Source organism: Vidua chalybeata, chromosome 13 (assembly GCF_026979565.1).
Source record: "Vidua chalybeata isolate OUT-0048 chromosome 13, bVidCha1 merged haplotype, whole genome shotgun sequence".
NCBI classification, from domain to species: Eukaryota; Metazoa; Chordata; class Aves; order Passeriformes; family Viduidae; genus Vidua; species Vidua chalybeata.
The window spans coordinates 5,433,200-5,457,569 of NC_071542.1; the positions used below are offsets into that span (position 1 = coordinate 5,433,200).

General features: G+C 38.0%; 1 protein-coding gene across 1 annotated transcript in view; it reads right to left on the minus strand.

Annotated features, from left to right (window-relative positions):
• Positions 1-514: 514 nt before the first annotated feature.
• KLF13 (KLF transcription factor 13) overlaps positions 515-24,370 on the minus strand; it is a 29,967-nt gene continuing 6,111 nt past the window's right edge. Inside the window, exon 2 of the mRNA XM_053954896.1 lies at positions 515-2,976. Coding sequence (XP_053810871.1) covers positions 2,684-2,976 — 293 coding nt within the window. The 3' untranslated portion in view covers positions 515-2,683. The remainder of the gene's footprint in view (positions 2,977-24,370) is intronic.

A 24,370-nucleotide genomic window follows, 5' to 3' on the forward strand; every position in this document is an offset into this window, starting at 1 on the left:
TGAAACCTGGTGCAAATATTCCTTCTCCAGGCTAGTAAAACAACTTGTTTGTAATCCATAAATTGATTCATGCTGAATTATTAAGTCCTAAATAAATGAACTGGAGTGGTTCCTCCTTTCCTGAAGACTAAATGATGCTCTTGTTGGAACAGGTGATTTTACAGCAAAATGAATTTGGAACATGAAGCCTATAATGTTTGCCAGTACTTAGTGCTCCTTTTGATTTTGCTTGTTTCCCTTCTCCTCCATATGCCTCTCTTAAGGTATAATGATAATGAGAAATGTGTTTGACTTGTTTTGAAGTATGTGCACAAGACACAGCTGACCTGTAGAATTCCTTGAGCTAGATATCTGAAATTCCTCTCTACTAATTACAGCACAAGAGCACTTCTAGGAGTGACAGAAATTATTGGAATGTGAATTCCTGTTACCCGAATTCTATCAAGTTGTTAAAATTGTGCATCTCAGTACATGAGATTAAAAAAAAAAAAAAAAAAAGAAAGAGAACAGGAAGTCTGTTGAGGCCAACAGATCTGGTTTTCCCTCAACTCCAGAGCTTGGGCAACTCATCACATTAACTCTATTTATCATCTTGCAAAAAACCCTTACTATGTTCTTTCATTTTCTGTGAAATGAAATAGAATTGTGCCTCTCACAACTTCCAATTCAGAGGGGGAAATTAACAGAGGTGAAATATGAAGCAAATGAATATGAAAAAAATACTGAAACATCTGCACTTGTTTAGATTTATAGTTGTATTTGTATTGATAAATACTGAGAGTATTTATCTGTACAACTAATAGAAGGTGTAGTATTAGGAATAACGTATATTATGGAAGTACCTATGAAACTACTTGGAAATCTATATTAGCTTCTCACAGTTAACATACAGTACAATAAAACCTTGCAAAATTGGATCAATGCAAAGCAGCAAGTAAGATACAGGTTCATTGGGAATCTGGAGGCATTCACTTAATATCAAATGACAGGTTTGGCATAGAGAGTTTCTTTTCACCATGCTACTCTTAACTGCATTTATACTTTACAGTAAAAACAGCAAACATCCCAGAATTCCAGAATCAAAACGACCTGAATTGATAATATGCACCATCAGACCCAGACAAACCAAGGAATGTGTATTTGCTGACAGTGAGGTTTTCAGTACATCACTGTGCTTCTGGTCTGTTACTATATTTTCTACCATATAAAACATAAAAACCTTTGTGCTCTATCTAGTGTTAAATATTTGAAAGTTATTGAAAACTAGCTAATATTCCCTTTCTGTTATTAAGCAGTTATTCAGAAATAAGAGCACCTTGCTTTATGCTGGTATGTGTATGTTTGAGAAACTTGAAGTAGTGCCGAGCTATAATTTTATTTTAAACTTAAAAATGCATATTTTATTATTCCAGTCAGAAGATACCTTATGATTTTCACTTCCTTTTATCAACAACCACAATTTTGATGCAACAGAATACAGAAACTATGTCTTGGCCAATTTTTCTTTCTAAGATACAGCTGTACAGTAGATAAGTACCTTGATAACAGTTTTGGTGGGCATTGGTTCAGTAATGCTATTTCCGTAGGTAATTAAAAAAAAAAAACCAAAACAAAACAAAGGAAGAAGAAACAAAGGAAATGGTTCAAGTCAGTGTGGTTTGATTTGAATATTCTGTTGGTCCCATACTGAACAGGCAGTGCAGACAGCTTAATAGCTTGGAGAGAGTGACAACAGAATGCCTCTGAGATTCCAGGCCACCTTGCCATAAAACGTTACCCAGTGTAAATTTGTTTCTTTGTGATTTAGGTTACTCATTTAAGGCACCTTGTTGAAAAATTTTTCTCAGAATTTTATCTAGCATGAAACAAACCAACAAACAAGTTTATCAACCTCACAGAGATTTTTGCACTTGGAAGTTGGTTTTGGAGCATCTTCAGTGTGAAGTGAGAAGACAGCTTGCTACCATAGGCAGAGGGCAGCTTGAAGAAAGACAAGATTCCTGTTTGGAGACTCCCCAACACAGGTGTATAATCAGGAAAATGAGCAATGGAAGAGTCCAGTACTACATTCCAGTATTGGGCTGGTTTCTGTATTGTTTGCTTGTTTTTTACTTTTTCCCCAGTGTGTGAAAGAACCTAACAAAAAGCTTCTGAGTGCAATTATATTTACAGAGTAAGGCCGTGGTTAGGGTGTGTCTTCATTGTAATTATTGTGTAACATAAATATCCATCCCTGAGAAAGGAGAAGGGGGACACAAATCCAACACAGTTGATTTTTAAGTGTATGTATGCTTATATTGTGCAATTCGGTTTTAACTACTTCGACACCTGAGGTGAATTAAGCAGATTTTTTTTCCTTTTTTTAAAGATTTTTTTCATTTTTTTATAAAGAATAATGAAGAGGATCCATAAATGGTTGCAAAATATATGAAATATTGAGACAGCAGGAGTCACTAAGTGTAACAGGTTTGTCTGTCCATGAGGTTAGAATAGCCACTTGTGTGGTTGGGTAAATAAAATCTGACTAAAAATTGCAGTGGGAGGCAGCTATTTACTGATTTTTTAAAAAGAGAGGGTGGGAATGGAAGGAGGGGAAGCAACAGAGTTTTTAAAATGTGTGCAACACAAACAAAACTCCGCGTTAGGCATTAGAGGCAAAGTGCTGACATCCAGTGCAGGTAGTCTATGGGGAGCTGGCGGGGCTGATCGTGGGGCTCGAGGCGTCCGAGCGGCTGTAGTCACTGACAGAGCCCGTCCTGGAGCCGCTGCCGCTCCGCCTCTTGAGCATGCTGGGGTGGAAGTTGGCGTGGCGCCGGGCGTGCTTGGTCAGGTGGTCGCTGCGCATGAACCGTTTCTCACACAGCGGGCAGCTGAACTTCTTCTCTCCGGTGTGAGTGCGGTAGTGCCGGGCCAGCTCATCCGAGCGAGCAAACTTCTTGTTACAGCCCTGCCAGTTGCATTCAAAAGGCCGCTCACCTGCAGGGAGCAAACACGGCACGGTTAGAAGGGAGAGCAGCGTCTTCCATGGGCTATTTTTTGTATGCAGGGTATAGAATAAATAGTTTGGAAGCAGGGTGAATGCCACTTGGCAGTGAGTGGATGGAGGTGTTATCCTCTGCCAGAGTAGGCTGCTGTGGTGTTCCAACCCATTAAAAAATGCTCTCAAAGTAGTCAGACACCTTATTTAATAAATGGGTCTTCAGGGATGCTGGGCTCCTGATCCTTTCATGGATATCTCCTATCTCTTGTGGTCTGTTGAACTTTATGACTTAATAATATCTGTACTGAGCTTTATAGTATATTCACTTATTCCTCCAAGCTGTCCCTATGTGTCTGACCAAGGCATGATGAGGTCTTCTTCTTCAGCTATTTAAAAAGTTATGGTGAAACTGCAAAATGGCAATTTTGAGGCTCTGGATGTGAGGCTCTCCCCGTGTATTCTCCACAGCTATGCCTGTGTTTTCTGCATTTGCTACAAAGTACTGCAGTTTCCCTTGTTCACTGCCTTCTGTCTTACTCAAAAGTGAGGCAGGGAGTGCTGTATTCTAGCGGGGGACAGGTGTCACCTTGAAGGTACCGGCCTTTTTTGAATAACTAACATAAACCTCATGAGCTGTGGAACTTAAGCTTGGAGCAATGAGCAGTGAGCTCACAGCAGGACCAATCTGGTGACCTGGTGCAGTTCTGAACAGATCTCAGCCATGGGACAGAGGCCTGGTGCTGTTTTAGGGCCACGCACTGTGGTAGATGTGCAGCCTAGGAAGCTCTGCAGAGGCTGCAGACAGAAGTAGCATTGCTGTTGGGTAGATGGGTATCTGGAATCTATTTCCAGATTCATCACTGATATGCTGCATAGCTTGGGCACCTCATATTATCTGCTTCCATCTTTAGTTTCTCCTTTTCATAAAAATGAAAATGTTGAATCCTGAAATTTGCTGTCTACTACTTCTGCTTATTGGTTTGGTTATTGTCACGAGTCTGAACATCACACATTCTTTAATTGTTATTAATTGAGAACATCTTACTCTTTTGTGAATACCTAAATATATAGAGTTAGCATTTTTGGTAGTTGTAATTTTAGTAACTTTCTACTTGCACTAATCCTAATGTTTCTAATTCTGAATAGCCCTGTTCAACAGAGCTACATAAATAAAAGTTCTCTCCACAGTACACTGAATAGGAAATAAAGAAAGAAATTAGCCTCCTGGAGAAATTCAATACACCTTAATTAAAACTGTCTGAGATAAAAATTGACCCAGCAAATCTTCAATCTAAGCAGCCAATAATCTGCTTAAAATTCACAGATTTGGCAATAACATTTATCTCTAGAATCTGCTCAGGAAACTCCTCCTCAGAAAAATAGTTTAATAGGTTCCTTTTCTCTCTGTTCATGAGGCCTCCAAGATACTTCAGCCAAATCTCAAAACAGTGTCTCAAAGAACAGACAAACAAGTCTTTTTAAAATAGGATTTTGTTCAAGAATCTGGAGAAAGTAAGTGTCCCTGATGTTTCCTTGATTATTTAAGAGAAAGACCAAGGCTCGCTAAAACCAACTGTTCTTAAGCACATTTGGTGGATTTCATTACACCTACAGCCACAATGCATAATGCAGTGGTTGCCTCTGTGCAGTACACACAGATATTCTCATATGGAGAACTGGGACCACCCCGCCTAGGGACTGCAAAAGGCACCAAAGATGAACAGAACTGTGGCTTCCCCTGACACGGAGCCTAAAAAATTCAGGGTTACACAAATGAATTTAAGAATAAAACCACAAGCAACTGGATTTAAAGGATATAGTCTTGTTGCATAAAATAACCCAAGCAAATCCATTCAGTGCCCTCCTTAGCCTTATTCTGCCTGCAAACTGTCAGGGACTGAACTCTCCACCAGCTGCTAGAAATAGTAAACAAATGTATTCTGGCTGTTTGTCATATATCCAGTTGTGCTCTTAGATATGTTCCTGCCTGTGGTGGGACATGCCTGGGGTGTGACAGCCCTTTTGTGTGACCACATTCACTGGTCTTGTCCCTATGTTTTGGTCATAGTACAGATATACATCCAAGAGGACTTTAGAACCTTTGGGAAGAAGGGCAGTGAGGCATGGTCTTGGGGGTAGATCTGGCCTGCAGAATCAGAGTTCCTCATCCCTGAGCTATAGCATCCGTTTTTGCTAAGACAATGGTCTTTGGAGGTTTCTATTGCCTGAGTTAAGGTCTCTGTTTATTTTCATTACAAATGTTATCAGCAAATGTTCTCCACTTGAAGAACTGTCCCATGAAATGAGTGCTTTCAGACAAGGAAGGCAAAAGTTTTCATGCAATGTTTTGCATCTACTGTTGACACCACTATGAAGCACAGGAAAAATGGTACCTTCTATTCCAATCAGTTTAATGGCACCAGCTGCTCCTGTCCATGATTCTAGCATTTGGGAGCCAGCAGTAGGCACAACATTCCAGTTCCTAAAGAGAGAGGTGGTTCTGAAGCAGGATTGTGTAAGCTCAGTGTTAACCAGGTGATGAAGGTATTGCACAACTTATCTCCCCTTCTCCTCAGTGTACATCAGGTCTGGATGAGAACATTCAGGTTCCCACTCATCTGTCTGATTTGATGTCAGTGGTGGTGAGGATTTGGGCGCTGAGCCAAAAAATGTGGTATTTCTTTCACTGTATTTCTACCATTCCTGTACTTCTCCTTACTAGGGACTATTCTCCCCCTCAGTCCTCTCTAGTCATGATTTTATATCTTCTTGGTCCTTGGTTTTAAGTTTCTTGGCCAAGTGATTTTCCACTGACAGCTGGCATCACTCTAGTAGTGGTAACAATTCTCTAAAGTACTTCCCAGCTTTGTTGAGGTTTAGCAATTCCTCTTCAAAGAAAAACTGCATTGTGAGGAAATGCTGGATGCCTTGTGTGAAGATATGAGAGTCATTATTATTGGTCATAAAAAATTAGTACACAGTCTGGAACAAAGTTGCTGGGGGGTATTAATTAAGGCAAGACCCAGCTGCTGCTCCAAAACCACACATGGAAATTCACAGTCTGTCATCATTCTCATCTCTCAAGCAGAAGGGATGTGGTTTTTCTGTGCAGGTAAGTTATATAAATGTCCTTTTACCAGCAGTAAAGCAATCAACAGAATGAGAGATTATATGAATTGATTGCCTAATTTCATTAGGGAACATGCAGCCATAATACAACGTTCCTGCATAAGCAATAACCCATGGACATGTTGTACTCAACAGAGAGATTTCACCATTAAAATGGCTGTAACACAACACAATAAGGATTCTTTCAGCTCCATTTCAGGCAGTGTCAAAGCCAGAATTTTACCTTTATACACTGAGTGAAGAATTTGATCTTATAGATAATTGTAGAAGTGTTTTCAAGTACCTTAGATATGGCAGGAAACACATCAAGCATGAGAGTCAATGCTGTGCCTTGGCAGCAGCAGTATCTTTGTGCATTATGAGCCTTACCAACAGGTCTCCCAGAGCCCTACATTTCTAAAAGATAAAGATGCTTGAAAATAAATTAATCAAAATGCAACTCTGCCTTCTTTATCTTTGGAGAGGCAGGCAAGAGATGCCTTTAAAAGATAAGGAATACTGTAATTTTTTAATTTATATTTTAAATAGGTTTGGATATCCATATTCCAAATCTTACTAAATGGTAACCTATCTAGCTCCTTTGCCAGGGCACATGACATCTAAGTTGTGTTTAGGTTACACAAACTGATGGAAAAACATCACATTGGAGAATTAGATTCAGCTGATCTCAACTGAAAATTACACAAGCAAGAACATTTTTGGCTTTTTCCTGAACTTCATCCAGTAAGAAAAAAATGCAGGTAGTGTAAAGCCACATTAAGAAACTTGCAGTGCTCACCAAGTGAAAGTACGTGAGCTCTGCAGGTGCACAGAGTTCTGAATTCCTGTCAGGGGCACAGGCCTTGCCGCTCATTGTCTGGCAGAGAAGCCTGCCAAAGGAAACCCAGAGTTGCCTGGGCTATAGAAACAGCATGAAAAAAATGCACCTCTATCCTCTCTTGCTGGAAAGGATTCGGAAGTAACTAGAGCCAGCCTGTTCTTATGATATTACATAAAGGTCCTTTGTATTACTCTGTATTTTCAATCATTATATAGTGAGACAACTGTATGTAGTTATGGGAAACAAAAACTAAATAGATGGTGGCATCAGATCTAATGTCTACTGAGCTTGATTTGTACAATCCTTTTAGTGTACACATAGTTTTAAGGACTCTTTTCCTATATAGTGAGCCTCCTGTACAGACCCTGGAGTAACCTCCTTCCTGCTTCACCAATTCATCTGTCTGATATCCAGCATCTGAATATCAGTTAAAAAAAAAGATAGCAAGTACTGAATAGGCCTAAGCATACTTTAAAAATAACCTACTAATGACTGAAATGCCCAAACAGATTGAGACTATTGTGAACCTAACCATTTTCCAACTTAAAATGCAAAGATTAGGCAATTGTATGTGAAGAATTTGAAGTTTCCTATCTGCTGCCAGATTAGAGTATTATTACGTCAAACCACATACTGGGGGCTATTTTTTTCAATTTAACTCATGTAATAGCTCTGCACTTTATGTTAGCATCTTCAAGCACGTGTCAAGGCCATGCAGTAACAAAGAAATTTGTATCCTGGGAATTCCATGAGTGTCTGCAAAACCAGAAACAGTAAACCAGAAACAATTTTCTGTGATCTTTCATCTGTTCTGCTGCTTCCCAGAACAGGGTTGAATGTTGTTATAAAAACAGACTAGAAGCCTGAACATGCTGCTGGATGCTATTCTTATATTTCTACATTTTCATATACATAATTAAGAGTATATTTGGAAATACAGATCAGCAGGCTGGGTGGGGAGGATGAGGGGCAGACAGTTAAATAGAGATGTGACTGAAGAGGCCTTCCTCCAGGAGAGGAAATGCTATCTTGGGAAAAACATTCAGCCAAGCAGACTATGTTCCTTGAGACTGGGCTGTTACTTGGAAAAAAAAACCAACAAAAACCCCCCAAAAAACAAGGAAAGGTCATCCTTCATTAGTACTGATATGTATTGATGACTGTTTCTGTTTTAATTTCTGATATTCTCTTGTTTATAAAAAAGTCCTTTTGCTTGGTCAAATAACAAAGCCATAATCTCAGTGCAAGAGAGAATAAGGCTTTGATGTTAGGTGAATGGTGGTTTCTTTATAAAGTATTTAAAAAGGGATTAAAAATTTCCAAAGCCTCAGAATTTCAAATTCCTATAAGATGGAACCACTTAGTTTTAAATTAATGATTTTAGGGGTGATATTTCATAACCAAATAAGCCAAATGCAATTGGGTTTTTTTACATCTGCTTTTTGTGTCTGTCCAACAGCTTTGGAGTATCTCAGCCACCTTCACACACATCTAACAGAGGTAGCAAATTCAGCAATATTAAGCTTCACTAGTTCCAGGGAAATTAGGATGTTTTAGTAATGTTCTCAGTGAAAAGAAAAGTTATAGGGTGAATTAAACTGTCACTAGACACTGGAAACCCAGTGTGGGAGTGTGATATGAATGGCCAAATCCAAGAAAAACTCCAGTTAGAGTTCCCATGTCACTGGACACTGGCACATAACAGTCCCCATGCCCCTAGGACACACAGCAACAGCAGCTAGGTTGCATTAGGACCTGCAGACAGAAGCATGCAAAGTCCTGCTAATTCCATTATCTGTCATGTGACCTTTTTTTAGGAACTGGAGTTCTCAGAATTCCAGCAGGCACAAACCCAGGCATCTACAAAGTTCATTCACTTTAAAGTGTGCACATCTTTATTTTGACCTTAAATCCAGTCACTACATTCATAAATTATTGGATCTTATGTTTCCTGTGTGCATAGGAAGCTACTATTGAGCAAGAGTGCAACAGCTACCATAACATCCATGATTGAAATCCTTGGTTTATTTTCTGTTCTTCAACATTTTCGTTGAGTTATTTAGACATGAATGTTTCTTGAAAGGGTAATTTCCAAGTGGCAAGTTTATATTTGAAGTCCGTGTGTGTTACCATTTGCTGTGCAAGTGTTTGTATTACTCCATCTGGGAGCACAGATTACACCCTGTGATTTATCTGTTACAGCCACAGTAACTAGAACAACTTAATAACAAATGACGAGCACACAGAGTCAGATATTATTATGGTAACAGCTACAATGCCAGAGAAATGTAAGTAGTGAAAAATTCCTACCCTAGCCTTAACCACAGGCAGGTCTGTCTGAGAACCAAAATAGCTCATTTGGTGTGTTCCATGCAGATATCTGGTCCTCTTAAAAAAATTAACACTCATTTTCACCAAAATGGAAACAATTTTTTTTAAAGCAGATTGCATTCTATCAGTTATATCTCAGCTTTTATTTCAAACTTATTCAATAATGTCTTAAAAATACCATTTATAATAATTTTAACTACTTCACTGTATTTTTATCAGCCACATTTGTTTCTCTTTTGTCAAAGAAGAATCATTCAAACCTATTCCATCTTTATTTTTTCCCCAGGATCCTCCATCACATAATCTTTCTATTGTCTAAAATACGCATTCCATCATATTTACTGAATCTCTTTACAAGCAGGGGTGCCCAAGCTGAACTGCTCCAAGTATCTATAGCTTAGCATATTTTAAATATCTGTGTTTTTTTATCCTGTATTTTTGCACAGTGAATTAAGAATCTGAAATTTGAACCTGCTAGCTTTAATGAGTCATTTTCTGCCTGCCATTTTAACTCCTGATGAGGAGTTAAAATCCTGACTCTTGACTCCTGTTTAGTTCTTGCTTCATCTCTGCTACACACCACTGTGTCTACAGTAAATTAAGTTCTGTGTTCCACTCCCAGCTGAAACCTAGTTCCAGACTATTTCACACAAACTGCAAGTAGTTAAAGTTATGTTTCAAGATCTGGAAAATAAATATTACAGCAAATTTGCTTTAAAATGAGATGTCCAAAAATCTAATAAAAAGAAATATTGCTATATCCTTTGCTAAGGTTTTGAATAGAAAAGAGAAATAAAGGCAAGAACTATGCAGATAACTTTTTCCCTGCTCATTTGAAAAATTAAAAAAACCCACTGAATTGCAGAATTTTGCAAACAAAGAAACCCATAGTAATTTTATTTTTAGTTGACCAAAAAGTTTTACTTCTTTTAGTATGGATTTTGTAACATTATTTAAATTCCTTTAGCTTTGGGGACAGTTTTCAAGACAGTGAGGATGTTAATCTGAAATGAATTAATAAAACACACTAACACACAACTTTTCTAAAACAAAAAATGTCAGTTTAAACAATTTTCTGACTAACTGTCTGTGAAAAACTGCTCACCAAAAAATGTAGTTCCTGTAGTTCTTGCTAGCAAAGAAATACAAAATTTCTAATATCCTTCATTAACATTTCTTGGCAGCTTTCTATCCATGAAGACATTTTTATTAAGTGACGCACTGGAGAACTGATCTTCGAAGGGAACAATTTCATTTATGCTTTCTGCTTCCACTAAATTCCCTGTGTTTATAAGCACAAGGGAATTCCAAAGACAGCCAAGGGTAACGACCATGAAAGTTTATCCTACACTTCACAGAGAAATCTTGGAATAGATTTTAGATCTATGCTGAAAATGTGCCTGAGAATATGCCCTGTGGCATTACAGTATGACCCAGAAAGCCTTGGGTGATTCCCTACAGCATGTTAAGTACAAGAAACATTTTCCGGAGTTACGCTGAGCTGCTTTCACTTCCTTCTACTTTTGTCCTTTGGAGTCATTTTGCAAACTCATGGTAAAGTGATGCAGCCTTCAAAACACTGTGTCTGTTTTGAATTCTCCTTTCAAAGAGCACAAAGATGCACTAACGTGCCATGCACTGTCACGACAAAGAAACAACCAACCCAAAGCTCATGCTTGAAAGACCAAGCATATTTTCCAAACATGTATTTTTATGATCATCTCTGCACTGATACAATATGATCCCATAGATAAGTACTGGATTTTGTTTGGTTTTCTTCTCTCTAGCTATGTTCATACTGTTGTTCCTCTCTGCTAGAGAGTACTCCAAAACACAGGTAATCCTGCTGGGCAATTGAGAAATTCAATTCTTTCCCATCAACTGAAGATCATAAAAAAGCCATTAAAATCCCTTCAGGATTTCCAATTTGAAATTCACATCTGTAGACCTGAGCAATGAGATGCTACTTGTTTTACTGTATCTTTATACTAAGACACGTAATGCCAATATTTGGCTTTCTCCTGTGCAGTTTGTCACTTCCTGGTTTCAGAAAGAGTTCATGCTCTATCTCCTCCTTATACAACCCCTCCCTGTCTTGTGTGTTCCTTTCTCTTTTGAAACTACAAAAAATCAGCTGCACTAGGCCAGGGCTTTGTGAAGCTCTGAAATCAGTTATACAGACTACATCAAAACACAGCTGGGGTGTGTAGGGGTGTGTTAAATATGTTAAAGAGCTTTTCTCTTGAAACACAACCAGAAACAAAATCACTAAGGTGAGTTCAGCATTTAAAATTCCTTCCTTTTATTATGGGGCCTAGGTATATGGACACAAATTATGAAATCATCTTCTCTAGAAGCAACTGGAGTCTTAAAAGCTATTTCAGCAAAGAAGCTGAATTAGCTGAATAACGCATTGAACAAACAGCACTTCCATAACTTTCTGAATAATTAATTAACCTGGTCATCCACTCATCACTTAGGTATGAATGTGTGCATCTGATGACTTGATTTGATGCATCAGAAGAATCCAGTGGAATAGAAAAGCCAGCAGAAAGGCAACTCTGAAAGTGAAGGCTGAGAAAGGGAGTGTGAGGGAACAGAGAAATGTAATGTCTAAAACACCCCTATGGCTTAGGGATTCCTCATCACTTTTTTAAGCAAGGGTCAAAAGTCATCTCCAATTGCTACCAAATGATGGGAGTTCATTTAGGAAAAGTTGATGAGGGCATCTTTGGTTTTGCTCCCCTCTCAGCTTCCCGTCACAAACTGCTAGGAGCCACAACAAAGAAGGAAAGAATCAATGTTCTTTCTTGTTGGTATCTAAAGCACTGAAATTTAACAAAACAGCTCCAAATCCTTAGCAAGGTGTTTCTGGGGTACTTAGGGTTGATCATATACAAATGTAGTAACAGCAGGTCCTCTCAGATGTAAACTTGCTCATTGATACTCTGGGTGTTCTGGTTAGACATGTTAGGTAAGGAGGAGATGCACACATGTGTCTTCTCTTCACAGGAGTATGAAGGATGGTCCCCACATCTACAAGGCAGGTAGCTTTCTTTTCATGGCTAGAAAAAACTTTGTAGCAGCAACTGCATTACTGCTGTATCTTCCAGGAGGCCTTGTCAAAGTCTACATAAATATTATCTCTCTTGACCCTTTTCTGTTGTATTTGCTGTAGTTTTGCTATGTGACTGTACTGACAGCATGGACACTTAAAATGCACTACCAGTAGAGAAATACCTGTTGGTCAGTAAAGCTGTGAGCAATCAAAACTCTAGCCATCTCCTACAAAGGAGAATCCATTACACAAAAAAATGGTAATTTACACAATTGTATGAGATGGTGTTGACAATGCATACAATTTCAAAAATAAGGTATTAATCTCCTTGTAGTCCTATATGGATTTATCATTGTTACCTAATGCTCTTTGTGGATTCTGTTTTAACTCTGAAGTGTAAAGTTCACTATTTCACTCTTTCTTAAAGGTTTGGACACATGACCAAAACAGAGACTTCTCATCTACAAAAAGGGAGACATCTGAGCCATTAGGACAGCCATGAGGGTGGAAACTTACCCAACTAGCAGGGACAACTTCCATATCTAGGTAAGTGCAGACTGGAATGCACCCTTCCTGCCCCACAGGAATAACTCCTATTGATCGTGCTTCCATTAAGTGCAATACCTTTGTTTACATGGACTTTGGCCACATCCAATTATAAAAGCAGCATTTTTTTACCTTCTTGCTGGAATATATGGGTAAATAAACTTATACTGAATACCAATGACAAGCCTAACTTAAAAAATGAAAGGCAACAGCCTCAGTGACAGAGAGTTTATGTTCTAAAATAATGCAAACTAAATGCTGGGCTTTCTATCAAAGTGAAGTACCAGCAATTGCTGCATATAATTTCTGTTCACTAAGCCTAAAACTCTTACTGTGTCTCCTTATCTCTGAGGCATTAAGTCCTAGACAAGTGCTCAGTAAAACAGCTGAAATCCACTAATTTAAAAGAGCAGCAACTTCCACTTGATTTTCTCTCTCCTGTGGTTTGTTCCAAGAATGGAGATCAATAGCTGACCCTTTGACTTTGCATTTAAATGCCAGATAATTAAATTGTGTTATGCTGAAAAGATGAAGTGATGAATTCTGGGGAGAGGAAGATGAAGATGTATCTTAGCTTTGTGTCATTTGCAAACCACACTGAAGTATAACACTCAGCAAAGAAGTGAATTCTGAAGTTTAGTATAGTAGCCCTTTAATCACTGTATTTTTCTATTTTTTTCACTCAGCTCTATGAATGTAATAAAGAAGGGCGATTATTTAAATATCTATTGTGATTAGAAAATAAAAAACCATCTGTAAAAGAGCCTCAAAATACATCTAGGTATTACTGAATGACAAAAAAACTAAATTATGGTGAATTTTTTTTTCCTTTTCCATTGGTCAATTAAACTTTTAAATAAATATACTTGAAAAGAATACTGAAAATCCAAAAAATCTATGTGCTAATCAGCAAATCTGACCTATTGCATCACCCCAGCAAAGGAATTTCAGCCTAGAGTTCTTGCCTTGAGCCAAAAATTGTTTAAGGGACTTTCTTCATTCCTTTCATAAAAAAATTTGTGGCTTCAGCATAGGTCACAAAAGTCTGGCCTCTTAAAAAAGACTAATATTGATGAAGGTATGTGGGATTTTGTTCTTTTTCTGTCTTGTTGATGAGTCAATTCAAACCTTTTAAAGTGACAAGGGACTAGAGAGGAGGGCTCTCCAAATGCACATAATAATTAAGCACTGTTTTTATTGAACGAGTCCAGTTAAAAGTTGAAAGTAATAATGTGGCCCTTAATGAATACATATGCTGGGCTGAGGCCTTGTTCAGTCACCTGAGGTCTCATGTTACTCCTGTTGCAGCACACTAGCAATGCTGATTTGTTGTCTGCTACAAGCTTTTCAGCTGCACTACTCACCCTATGTTAGAGCAAACAAGGTGATTAATGACAATATTATGCAGACAGCAACTGAAGCCAAGAAAACAAACTCTCCAGACTTGATTCTTTTTTCTCCAGGAGGGAAAAATGTCTTTCTGATAGTGGAAACAACAGATCCAAATGTATCTACAGGGAAGGCGCAGTTAAGGTACCAACAGAAGCGCAAGGTTTCCATTATAGACTCCTGTCTGGATCCTTCCTGTGCTACCTCAGAATTGCTCAGTCTGTTACCCAGCCCACTCTGCAAACCCAGAACAGTTCCAGATCAGACATGTGACTGTTAGCAGCTTCATGGGATCTCTGGAGTATGACACTCCTCGGCATCCCATCTTTCTTCAGGCCACTCTTTATAGTGGACAAAAATAATACAGTCTCACTATAGGACATGTGCACCTCTCCTTCCAATCTGGGAATTTCTCTTTGTGAAGCCCAGGATTATGTGCCAACAGAGCTCTCAAGCCATTCATTCTCAGTGGTGTGGTCATTGCATACAGAAATTATATATGTAGCAGAATTAACCAATAGGTACTCATAGGTCTAATGGCAGGAACCAAAAATGGCACACAGTGACTTCTTAATGTCATAACTTTTTTCACGAGATTCTTTTGCAAATGTATCTCCATGGATAAAAACTTGAAACTGAAGATGCTCATGTTGCAAGAATGTTTGAAATCAAACTGAAACATCATAAACCATCCCTGTCTGTACAATGACCACAGGAATGACCTCTGCAGTGGTTTAGACTGCTTTCAATGACAGTATACCACACAAATTTTTAGTTGTGGTGGCTTTCAAAAAAATTTGCATGGTAATGTTCATGATCTCTGGTTAGACAATGGAAATGTTTTAAGTGGGAGAGCAATTAAATAGGTAATGACAAATTATATTAATCTGGTGTGAACTGTGGGTGAATTCATGCTGAAATTGGGAAACTTTGGCTCCATGAGCTCTGCCCAGCAGTTGCATGAATAGCTGCAAAGAAGGGATCATATGACCCTTTTCAGGGTCTTTCTCAGTCCTGAAAAATCAGTCTTTTCTCTGTTGACATATCAATGACTTTTTTATTATTCTATTCTACTAAAAACAGGATAATGCTTGTAAAAGCAAAGCTTATCAAATTAATGAAAAGCTGTCCTGCTATGCAAAATAACAGACTAAAGGATTATTCATCTAATCTGAGACCTGCACTTTATTTATCTGAGTTCTGGAAGACGTTGAATGTCATTTGCCTCCAACTGAAGTGCACATACTTTGGCATGGATAGACCTTGCGGGTAAGTTATGACATTTCATGTGCACAGCAGCTCCCAGGATTTGGGGACAGGATGAGATTTCATTTTGCTAGAAGCCAAGCAAACATAAGTTAGTGAAGTTGTCTTTGGCTGTAATTGTGAAATGTCTCCTTGTGAACTTTTGAACTGTTCAATCAACAACATCACAGTAACACAGCATGCCTGAAACATGGGGCTTCAGCATTTACAAACCCAGCTAAAGCTGTAAAGCTAAGTGAAAAATCTGATGCCGAGAGTTTATTGCAACTATGTGGGAGAGAGATGGAGTGGGATTTCCTGTTATTTTATTCTCATTCTGGGTGGATTGTTTGCCAGAGAGCAAGGTGGTGTTGAAGTAGTTTATGAGCAGCATCTGACAATGGCCATATTGAGCATCCAACTTCAGGGAACAGGCAGCTCTGGAAAGTAGTTTTATGGGCTGATAATCAAACACAAAATCTGTTGCTTGACACAAGGCAGCTACCATTCAAGGTATGCATAAAACTATTGCATACACACCAAAATCTTCTGCCCAGATTGTTAAACCACCTTCTCTGTTTAAAGCTTCAGATTTTTTGGATACAATAAAGGAATTAGATTCTATTGTAACAGTTGTAATGTTCTACACTGCCCATTTTTAAAACAGGTAGACTTTTTAGAAAAGACAATTTGCAATTCAACATTCAATTCTTGCAAGTCTAATTTACATGTTCTATTTCATAAATACCTTCCCTGTTTATTTTGCATCTCCTTGTAGCCCCTTCAACCACAGCTGTATGAAAAGGAAAAAAGTGCACAAGTTACTTGCTCCTTTCCAGTTTCAGCTTTTTTCAGTCTTTTCTATGTGTCCCTACAAATGTTTTAAGCACATACCCATGCAGGCCTCATTCTCATACCAAATCAGAAAATAAGTAAGAGAAGGTTTTCAACACTTCTCTCATTAACACTCAGGGTGTGACACAGCCTAAGTGCAGCTCAGCTACTGTGAGCACCCCGCCCTCCCACCTGTTTGATGTTGGTTTTGAGGACAGCGGGTGCAGGGTCTGAGGGAGTCAGCCCCACCAGCTGTCCCTGACGTGTGAGGTCACGGTGTAGGAGAGAGGCCATGGCCAGGGCTGGAATTGAATGAATGGAGTATTTTCTGGATTCTGGAGGATCCAAGTCATGAGCCAATTATCTGAATACGACTCTGGATGTGGGACATAACTGAAAAGCTGAGATCTTACGTAGAACATGGACATATTTCAAAGACAGCTTTGTCAAGAGCATCTTGAGATATATAACATACCTCTCAAAAACGGAGAGGTGTTTTCAAAAAACTATTTTACCACGGACTCACAGAGAGAGCACTCTGTGAAGTGTTAAAACTTTGTTAAACCCAGTTACATGTCACTGCAGAATATGGTTTATACATATGAATCATGCCAGAAGGGCTGCCCAGCAACCACCATTTTCTCTGAAAGTATTTAAAAACTTGATTCATATGTAAACCATTTCACCTTGTGAGAGATCAGTGATTCTTTAGCAGAGATTCTTAGTTCTATGGGTCCATACATGTCAGGTAAAAATTCAGTAGCTGTAAATGTATACAAGTTGTAGTAGAAAGGTCCCTATTACTTCCCAAAACATAAATTCCTAGTGCCTCAAGCACATTTATTGCTGCTCTTGTACACTTGTTTGATTAAGTGTGCAGATCTGTTCTCTAACAGACCTGCTCTTCTGGGTGAGGAGAGGAAATCCACTGGCCTTTCTGGATTTTTGAGGTGGAGCACCTGTTTCCTGTGTTTGCAGGAAATTAGTTGACCACACTTAACATGCCTGACGCACAGGGGCTAATGAAGCACTCTACAATACAGGATCTTATTGTGGCCAAATTTTTTCAGGAGAAGATTCCTGGGATAGGGAACTTCTATGAAATATAATAGGAATTGCACCATTACTATGAAATTCTAGAAGATATTAGTGTCACGTAAGTCTGCAGGTTAGTTCCAAAATCCTATGCACAGGATATAATTTTTACTTTGAAAAAGATCACAGAAGTTCCCTGCTGTTCTTACTTCCATTTGGACTCTTGCTTAATCCAGTCCTAAATCTGAGGACCACAAAATTATTTGAACCTTATTTCTGGTCCATATTCCTGAGCACAACTCTGGCAACCATGGGTCTCGGGCTGAGATTCAGGAATTGCAATATGCAGAACTGCAAGGTTCATAAACTTGAGTAATCAGGAGGTTCTGTTACAACAGACAGACTGTGAATAAACCCAAAGAAAACAGGAATTGCAGCTTCATGAGTTGTGGTGCTGTATCCTGACTTAGCTTTGAGGGATTGATATGATCCAATTATTGCTGTTGCAGCTTGACAGTGCCAAATGGGACAGCTTATTATTCTTCCCAAAAGATGTGATACACAAAGTACTTTGAACTTGATTTTCAGCCAATTGGTTGGAATTTGTTTCGACTTTCTTTTTAAAATTAGTTTTTAGAGCTCAATTTTAGAATTTGTGAATAACGGACAAATAAGAGAAAAACTTAAGTCTGTAATGATTCATCATTACACTGCATAAAACCAGGTATGTGTTTAGCATTTTTTTCAGAACAGAAATTCTTCAGCACTGTAAATTTTGTACACCATGTTGTCTGCATGCTCATTAAGCTGTGTTTTATAATCAGAAGAGTACAAGACTGACCTAGGAACTTAGGACTCTTTATATTCAAAAAAATTAGATATTAAAAAATCCAACGGTGGTCTGATTTCCAAGTAAGAAACAGCTGTACAGTGAAAGTTACTGTTGTTCTTACTGTGTTAGTCTGTGAAACCACAACCACAACATGTGTACTTAAGTGAAAAAAGTACCAGCACAGTCACTTCTTCATAGAGGGAATACCGCAGACCTTACATGGCACAGATGAGAATGGTACAGCCTCCTTAGAACTATTTGATTGAGGAAACAGTTATGTGATAATTTGGATCTCTTTGCAAATGAGACTGGAACTCAGTTCCTCCACAGCATTCAAAGAAGAAAAACTATCAAGCACACCAATCACATCAGCTCCTTGTCTTTCTGTTATAAATTTGTCTAAACATCTAAGAAAGCAATTTGCATGCCAACACCAGGAAGACATAGCTTATACCGAATGAGTTTGAGTCTCTTGCAAAAAACAGTGGTCATATCCAAGTGACAGTGTATATGTATATTTTTTCCAAGGATACTCTACACACAGAACCAGAGTTGGCTCTTGGAAAGAAGCTTTAAGCAAACATTTGGACAGAAGTTCAGCAGAGGTATGGAATGTTTTTCTAAACTAATTAGACTGTAATTCACCTGCAAATGCTAACCTTAGGAGCACAAACTGATGACATAACCTCAGAAAGTATAGCTGCTTTTTCAATAATTCATTACAAAAACAAAGCACCAGCCAGATAACATTCTCTCAGAATGTTTTTGTAACTTATTATATTCTTGGTGACAAAAAAAAAAATTAGTAATTTTTGCCTTAAAGACAAAAATTAATCTAATTATTTGTACAATCAAGGGGGAGTAGTCTATTGCATGTAGAAATTAAATTATGTTCTTGTAAATAATGTGTAAGAACATCAGTCAGGATTCTTTTTTTTCACTGAGAGGTTTGGTGTTAGACTGAGAGAAGGGAAGTACTCAAATCCTTATGAATCTATCAAACATGGTGAAAGGGTGAGCTAGGATTTTTTCATGTTACAGAGTCCTAAAACTTCAAAGAATTAACAGCAGTCTATTAAACAATCTCATTTGAAATTATAGGTGAGCGAAAAGGAAGTAGCAAGCAAAAGATAGGTTGAAAACAGCATATTATCACAAAGGTGATTTTGTTTTGATAAGGTCAGTGATATTGTTTTCTCCAGAGGCCATACTGCTCAGAAAAATCACATTCAGAAATGCAGAAAGAACAGACAAGTTCTACATGATTTTTCACCAGTAAGCAGTGTTAGCAAAAAGTCTCTAAAATGTGTAGCCCTTCACCATGCCCACCCTTTTGGTATGATCGGGTCAGAGTTTATCCTTGGGAGAGGAAAGCTGCATTTGCTTAGTCCACACTGCTTACTGGAAACATCAGCCAATTCCAAATACTGCAGTAGGGTAAGAAGCAGAATCACAAAATGTTCTGTTCTTTTTGTTGTCTTTTTTTTTTTTTTTTTTTTTAAGAACACCCTTTGGGAACTGACTGAAACTTTTCTTAGAAGATACTGGTGCTGAACATCTGTACTTTGACAAGCAGTGTTTAAAAGCTGTTTCTCATTACACTTTTGTCTCTGCAGTATATAGTTAGAGCTTTGTAAATTGTCACTTTCGTATAAGGTATCTGACAGTCATGTTCCTAAACACATTTCATCTGCACATCCCAGTTATAGAAGTCTGGGACAAGGTTCATGGTAAAACATTTGTGCCAGCTGTTGTACAATATTTGCTTACATCAGTGAGCACAGCAAAGATAACATTGTAATCTGCCCGACCACTTCATCCTCTGAAAGTGACCAATGACACTTATTAATTAAAATGGCTCCCCAGAAGTTAGACTGCTAAATTTGCACTCCAATCTCCAACAGATGTTGGCTTAAATCATATCTGATTTGGTCAGTGAGGTGGTGCTCTTAACGATATTATCCTGCAGACTGAAAGGAGATGCCAACACAACAAAACTCACTCAAGCTGAAGGAAAATGTGGGAAAATTGTGTGAATCTTTCAGCATGGTAATTACCTCGATCTCGCGTGATATCTGAACTCTGCAGAAGAGATGTTAAGAAAGCTGTGGAGTACCAGAATGAATGCCGAGTAACATTGTTCCCACAAGTTTCGGCTATGCTCCTCTTAAGGTTACTGTTTCAGACCCCCACAGACTCTGGCAGTCATTTGAAAACTTACCTCGCAACAGTGCAAGGGATTCTGCCGTGCAGGTAAGAGCTGGAGGTTTTGGGCAGAGGGAGAATTCTCTCTCCAGGTTCCACTGAGCAATGCTGAGTTAATCTACCAAGTTGCAACAGCCCTATTCCCCTTTCAAAGTCTCAGCAACACATGGAAGAGCAGCAGAATCAGAGTTAGGGTTCTCTAAAAGTTATATTTAGCTGTGCAAACCCACTTTTATGTGTATTATTAATGTAATGCTATACATTTGCATATTATATTTGCAGGTGGTCAGTTAGGAAGAGGTTTCTTTCCCAATGAAATACAAGATTCTGTACTTAAAAAACCCCATGTGTGTTTCTTTATTAGGGACACTGAGAGGTTTTTTTTTTTTTTTTTGTTTTTTTTTTTTTTTTTTAAGATAAGGGGTAGGTGATTAGCTAGTCTTACCTCATATCATACAGCTTGAAGGAAAATTGATTCCATTAAATTCACACCTAGCATCTACTAAATTAGTAATCAGTAATTAGAATTACTTCATCCCATGATCAAATTTTACATCTTCTCTGTCATTTGAAAAAGAAAAAAAATTAGCTTTTTGATACATTTCTTATAGGTCTGTTTATGCTAGTAACACTAAGTAGGGGTACCTATAAATTCCAAAGCATTTGCTTTTCTGGTTGCTCATATATTTGCTCATACATTTCTATTTAAGCTAGAATTTTTTGGTTCTGAATGTTGCCAGTCTGAGAAATTCCTAAATGCTACTGAGAAGAATTCAGTAGTTTTCAATTATGAAAGCTGGGGGAAATAGAATGTGTAAATATGGTACATCTTTGCATAAGGGGGAAATATGTAGGGGAAATATGTATCAATGTGTATCAATGAGAATCCAGTCTGAAAGTAATCCTATGGGCTATCTAAGAAATTTGGTTCTGTTTTGGCCATGTTAGGAGAATTTAGAAGACATATTTACAAACACATCCTGGATTTATTACACAGTCAGGCTAAACATTCTATTGGCACTGCTTGTATAGACATATATACAGCAAATAGAAATTTCCACTGACTTTGAGGGGCTTTCAGTGCCTAAGAAAGCTGCATACAATTCACATAGGGCTTGGAAAAGATATCAATCTTCAGAACAGTCAAAAACTTCCATGGCCCTCATGTGTTAATGCTCATCTGCAGTCCTTCTGCTGGCATTTAAAAGAGATTGCAAATTAAAATTCAGTAAGCCTCTACATATAAATAACAAGAATTAGTCCATGGTCCTGTGAGGTTTCAGCAGCATCTCTGTTCTATTTGTTGCAGCAGAAAAAGGCCTAAATTACTAGATTAAGAATGTAGGAAAGCACTATATTCAACTGTGAGGTTTGCAAGAATGTAAAATAGTCTCTAGTATGTAAATTTTTACCAGTCTAGTATGTAAATTTCTACCAGTGTAATTTCATTTATTTACCCTGAAAACACAAAATAAATATTTCCCTGATCTATTAACAAACAGCTCATAATTTTACCAAAAATTTGCAGGAAATATCTGAAAATGTACTAATCCTTCTCAGCTGGCTCTATTCTAACTTCCTGTAGTGGAAATACTGACAGCTGTTTACTTTCAAAAGCTCAATACATTGCTTCTGGCTGCTGTACCTCACCTGATCTTACTTTGGGAGAGTTAGCATTTCTGCTGCTCTCCTTTACCAGCTTTAAAAACTACTGTTGAAGGAAGGAAGGACATAACTAGCATGCCCATTCTGCTTGGGTATTTATTGTCAAGGGATATTCTAGCTGGCTACAGGACCGAGGCAGATGGAAAGATATGAAACATGCAGCAGCAACACCGTTGTTTCATATGACTTTTTCAAGGTCCTCTATTCCAAAAACTCATATAACTTATAACCTGGTAGAAATAGCATGTGCAATAAATCTAAGATAGCTTACTGGTCCATTGACTGCAACATCAGCAGATACCCAGTCATCAGTATTTTGCCTATATTTCCTGAGAGCACTACAAAAGGACTGTAAGTGATTACAGCAAATCTTTTCCTTGCACTAGAGGTCATTTCAGGATATGCTTACTTTAATACCATTTGACTTGTGCCAAGTTCTTGGTTAGTAAATGCTTTTTATGTTTAGGCTGCAAAAAAGCTTCTGAGGTACTTTTTCTACAAGTAACCACAACGGTGGCACTCTAAACTTTTAAAATTTTTCTTTTCTATTAAGTGGAGGCCCTGTAAGATCTGCTGAATCTGCAAGACCTGAAAAATACAGGATATGTGTGTCTGACTTCAGTGCCTGCACTTAAATAACCCACATTGTCTAGCTATTGTTAAACTGAACACAGCAAGATAATGATCTCACTGCCCATGCAAATCTACCTCATAAAAGCCAAGTGGGTAACAAAGGGAAAAAGTATACCTATAGAAATTCTACAGAAAGGACCCTTCAAAAGTTGTCCTGCATTTGAACAGCAGAGTATTTTTTTGGCTCTGTCAGCACCAACTTCCAGACAGCTGATCCAAGATTGGAAGGGGGTGGGGGGAAGTTGGAACATGTTTAACTTAAAAAACAGAACTAGAATACACATGTCCAATATAAACAAGTTCCAGGTTTCTGGTCTTGGACGTGCCATAAGCATGTTCAGCCAGACAATAACACAATGGAACAGTTGTTTTAAATGGTTAAAGGTGCCTTCTTTTCAGATGGAATCCAATTGTGAGTTTGTTTCATATGGAATTCCAGTTTAGCAAAAGGTTTGTTTATGCTAAACTTCTGTGACATACACTTTCCAGTGTCTTGCAGAGAAATGCTACTGCAGAAAAGTCTTCTGCAGATCATTCTGAATACTCTTGTCCATAGGACTGTGATTAATTTCTAATACAAACACAGCAATCAATTGCAACTGTCCATTCATTAAAAACCTTGTTTGCCACTTTATTCTCAACTATTTGTAAGACCTAGGTCTTGCCACTGAGAAGGAAAGTGCTGCTACCTGTGTCTAGGGTGAGGAAAACAACTGGAGGGTCATCCATCTTCACTACTTCCAATAGTGATAGGTTTCATTACACTGGACCTAAGTCCCACTTCCATGCTAAAAGAAAAATGGTTTGTGGAAAGAGAAGTCTATGATGTTTCTGATTTTTCATTAGACATATAATTGCAACAATGATAGGTACAGCTTTACTTTAAATGCTTTTTAGCTACAATATCTAAATTCTGTTGTTACCAGAAACTTCATTTCTGTGTCTTCTGCACCATTAATATCTCCACAAAGACTGGGGAGAAAGAGGGGGGAAAGGAAATAAAGGGAACCTTTTGACAGACAAACCTGTATAACCATCAGGAGAGGTAGTTCCCCCTAACAGCTCATATTAATCAAGTGTGTGGTAAATACAGATGTCATTCAGCTGGATTCTCCATGCAACTAATTTAGCCCCAACTCTTTTGCAGCTGAATTAACTGAATCTTATTATTCAGTCTTGAAGCAGTCATGTAAAAGGACTGACTATGAATAGTCTTGACATCAGCTCCTTTTGAAACATGTTTTAAAATTTGCTTACTCTTTAAGAAGTTTATGTCCTGTGTTTATTTCAAAGACTTTTACATTAAGAAACTTATAGCATATATAATTTTTTTGTTCTCTTCAATGAACACAGATTGTTTGATCTAGGTTTAAAATCAATGCTTTTAAATAAGAACTTTAGTCTTGAGAATTGCATTGTAGGGTGAGGACTCAGGCAGGACTTTGAGGGAAGTTGTTCTACGTTTTCTACTGACTTTTTTTTACATGATGAAATTTTCTTAGTGGAAGTAAGAAAAGACTTGCAGAGCTCTTTCAGAGGAAACACAAACAATGCTTTGAAAATCTGTATTGTTTTAAAAAATACAGGCTTATTAATAGAGTTAAGATTATCAGTTTTAGAAAAAAAGTAGCAGGTTGCTGAAGTTCTTAACACTGAGAAAGAAGGCTT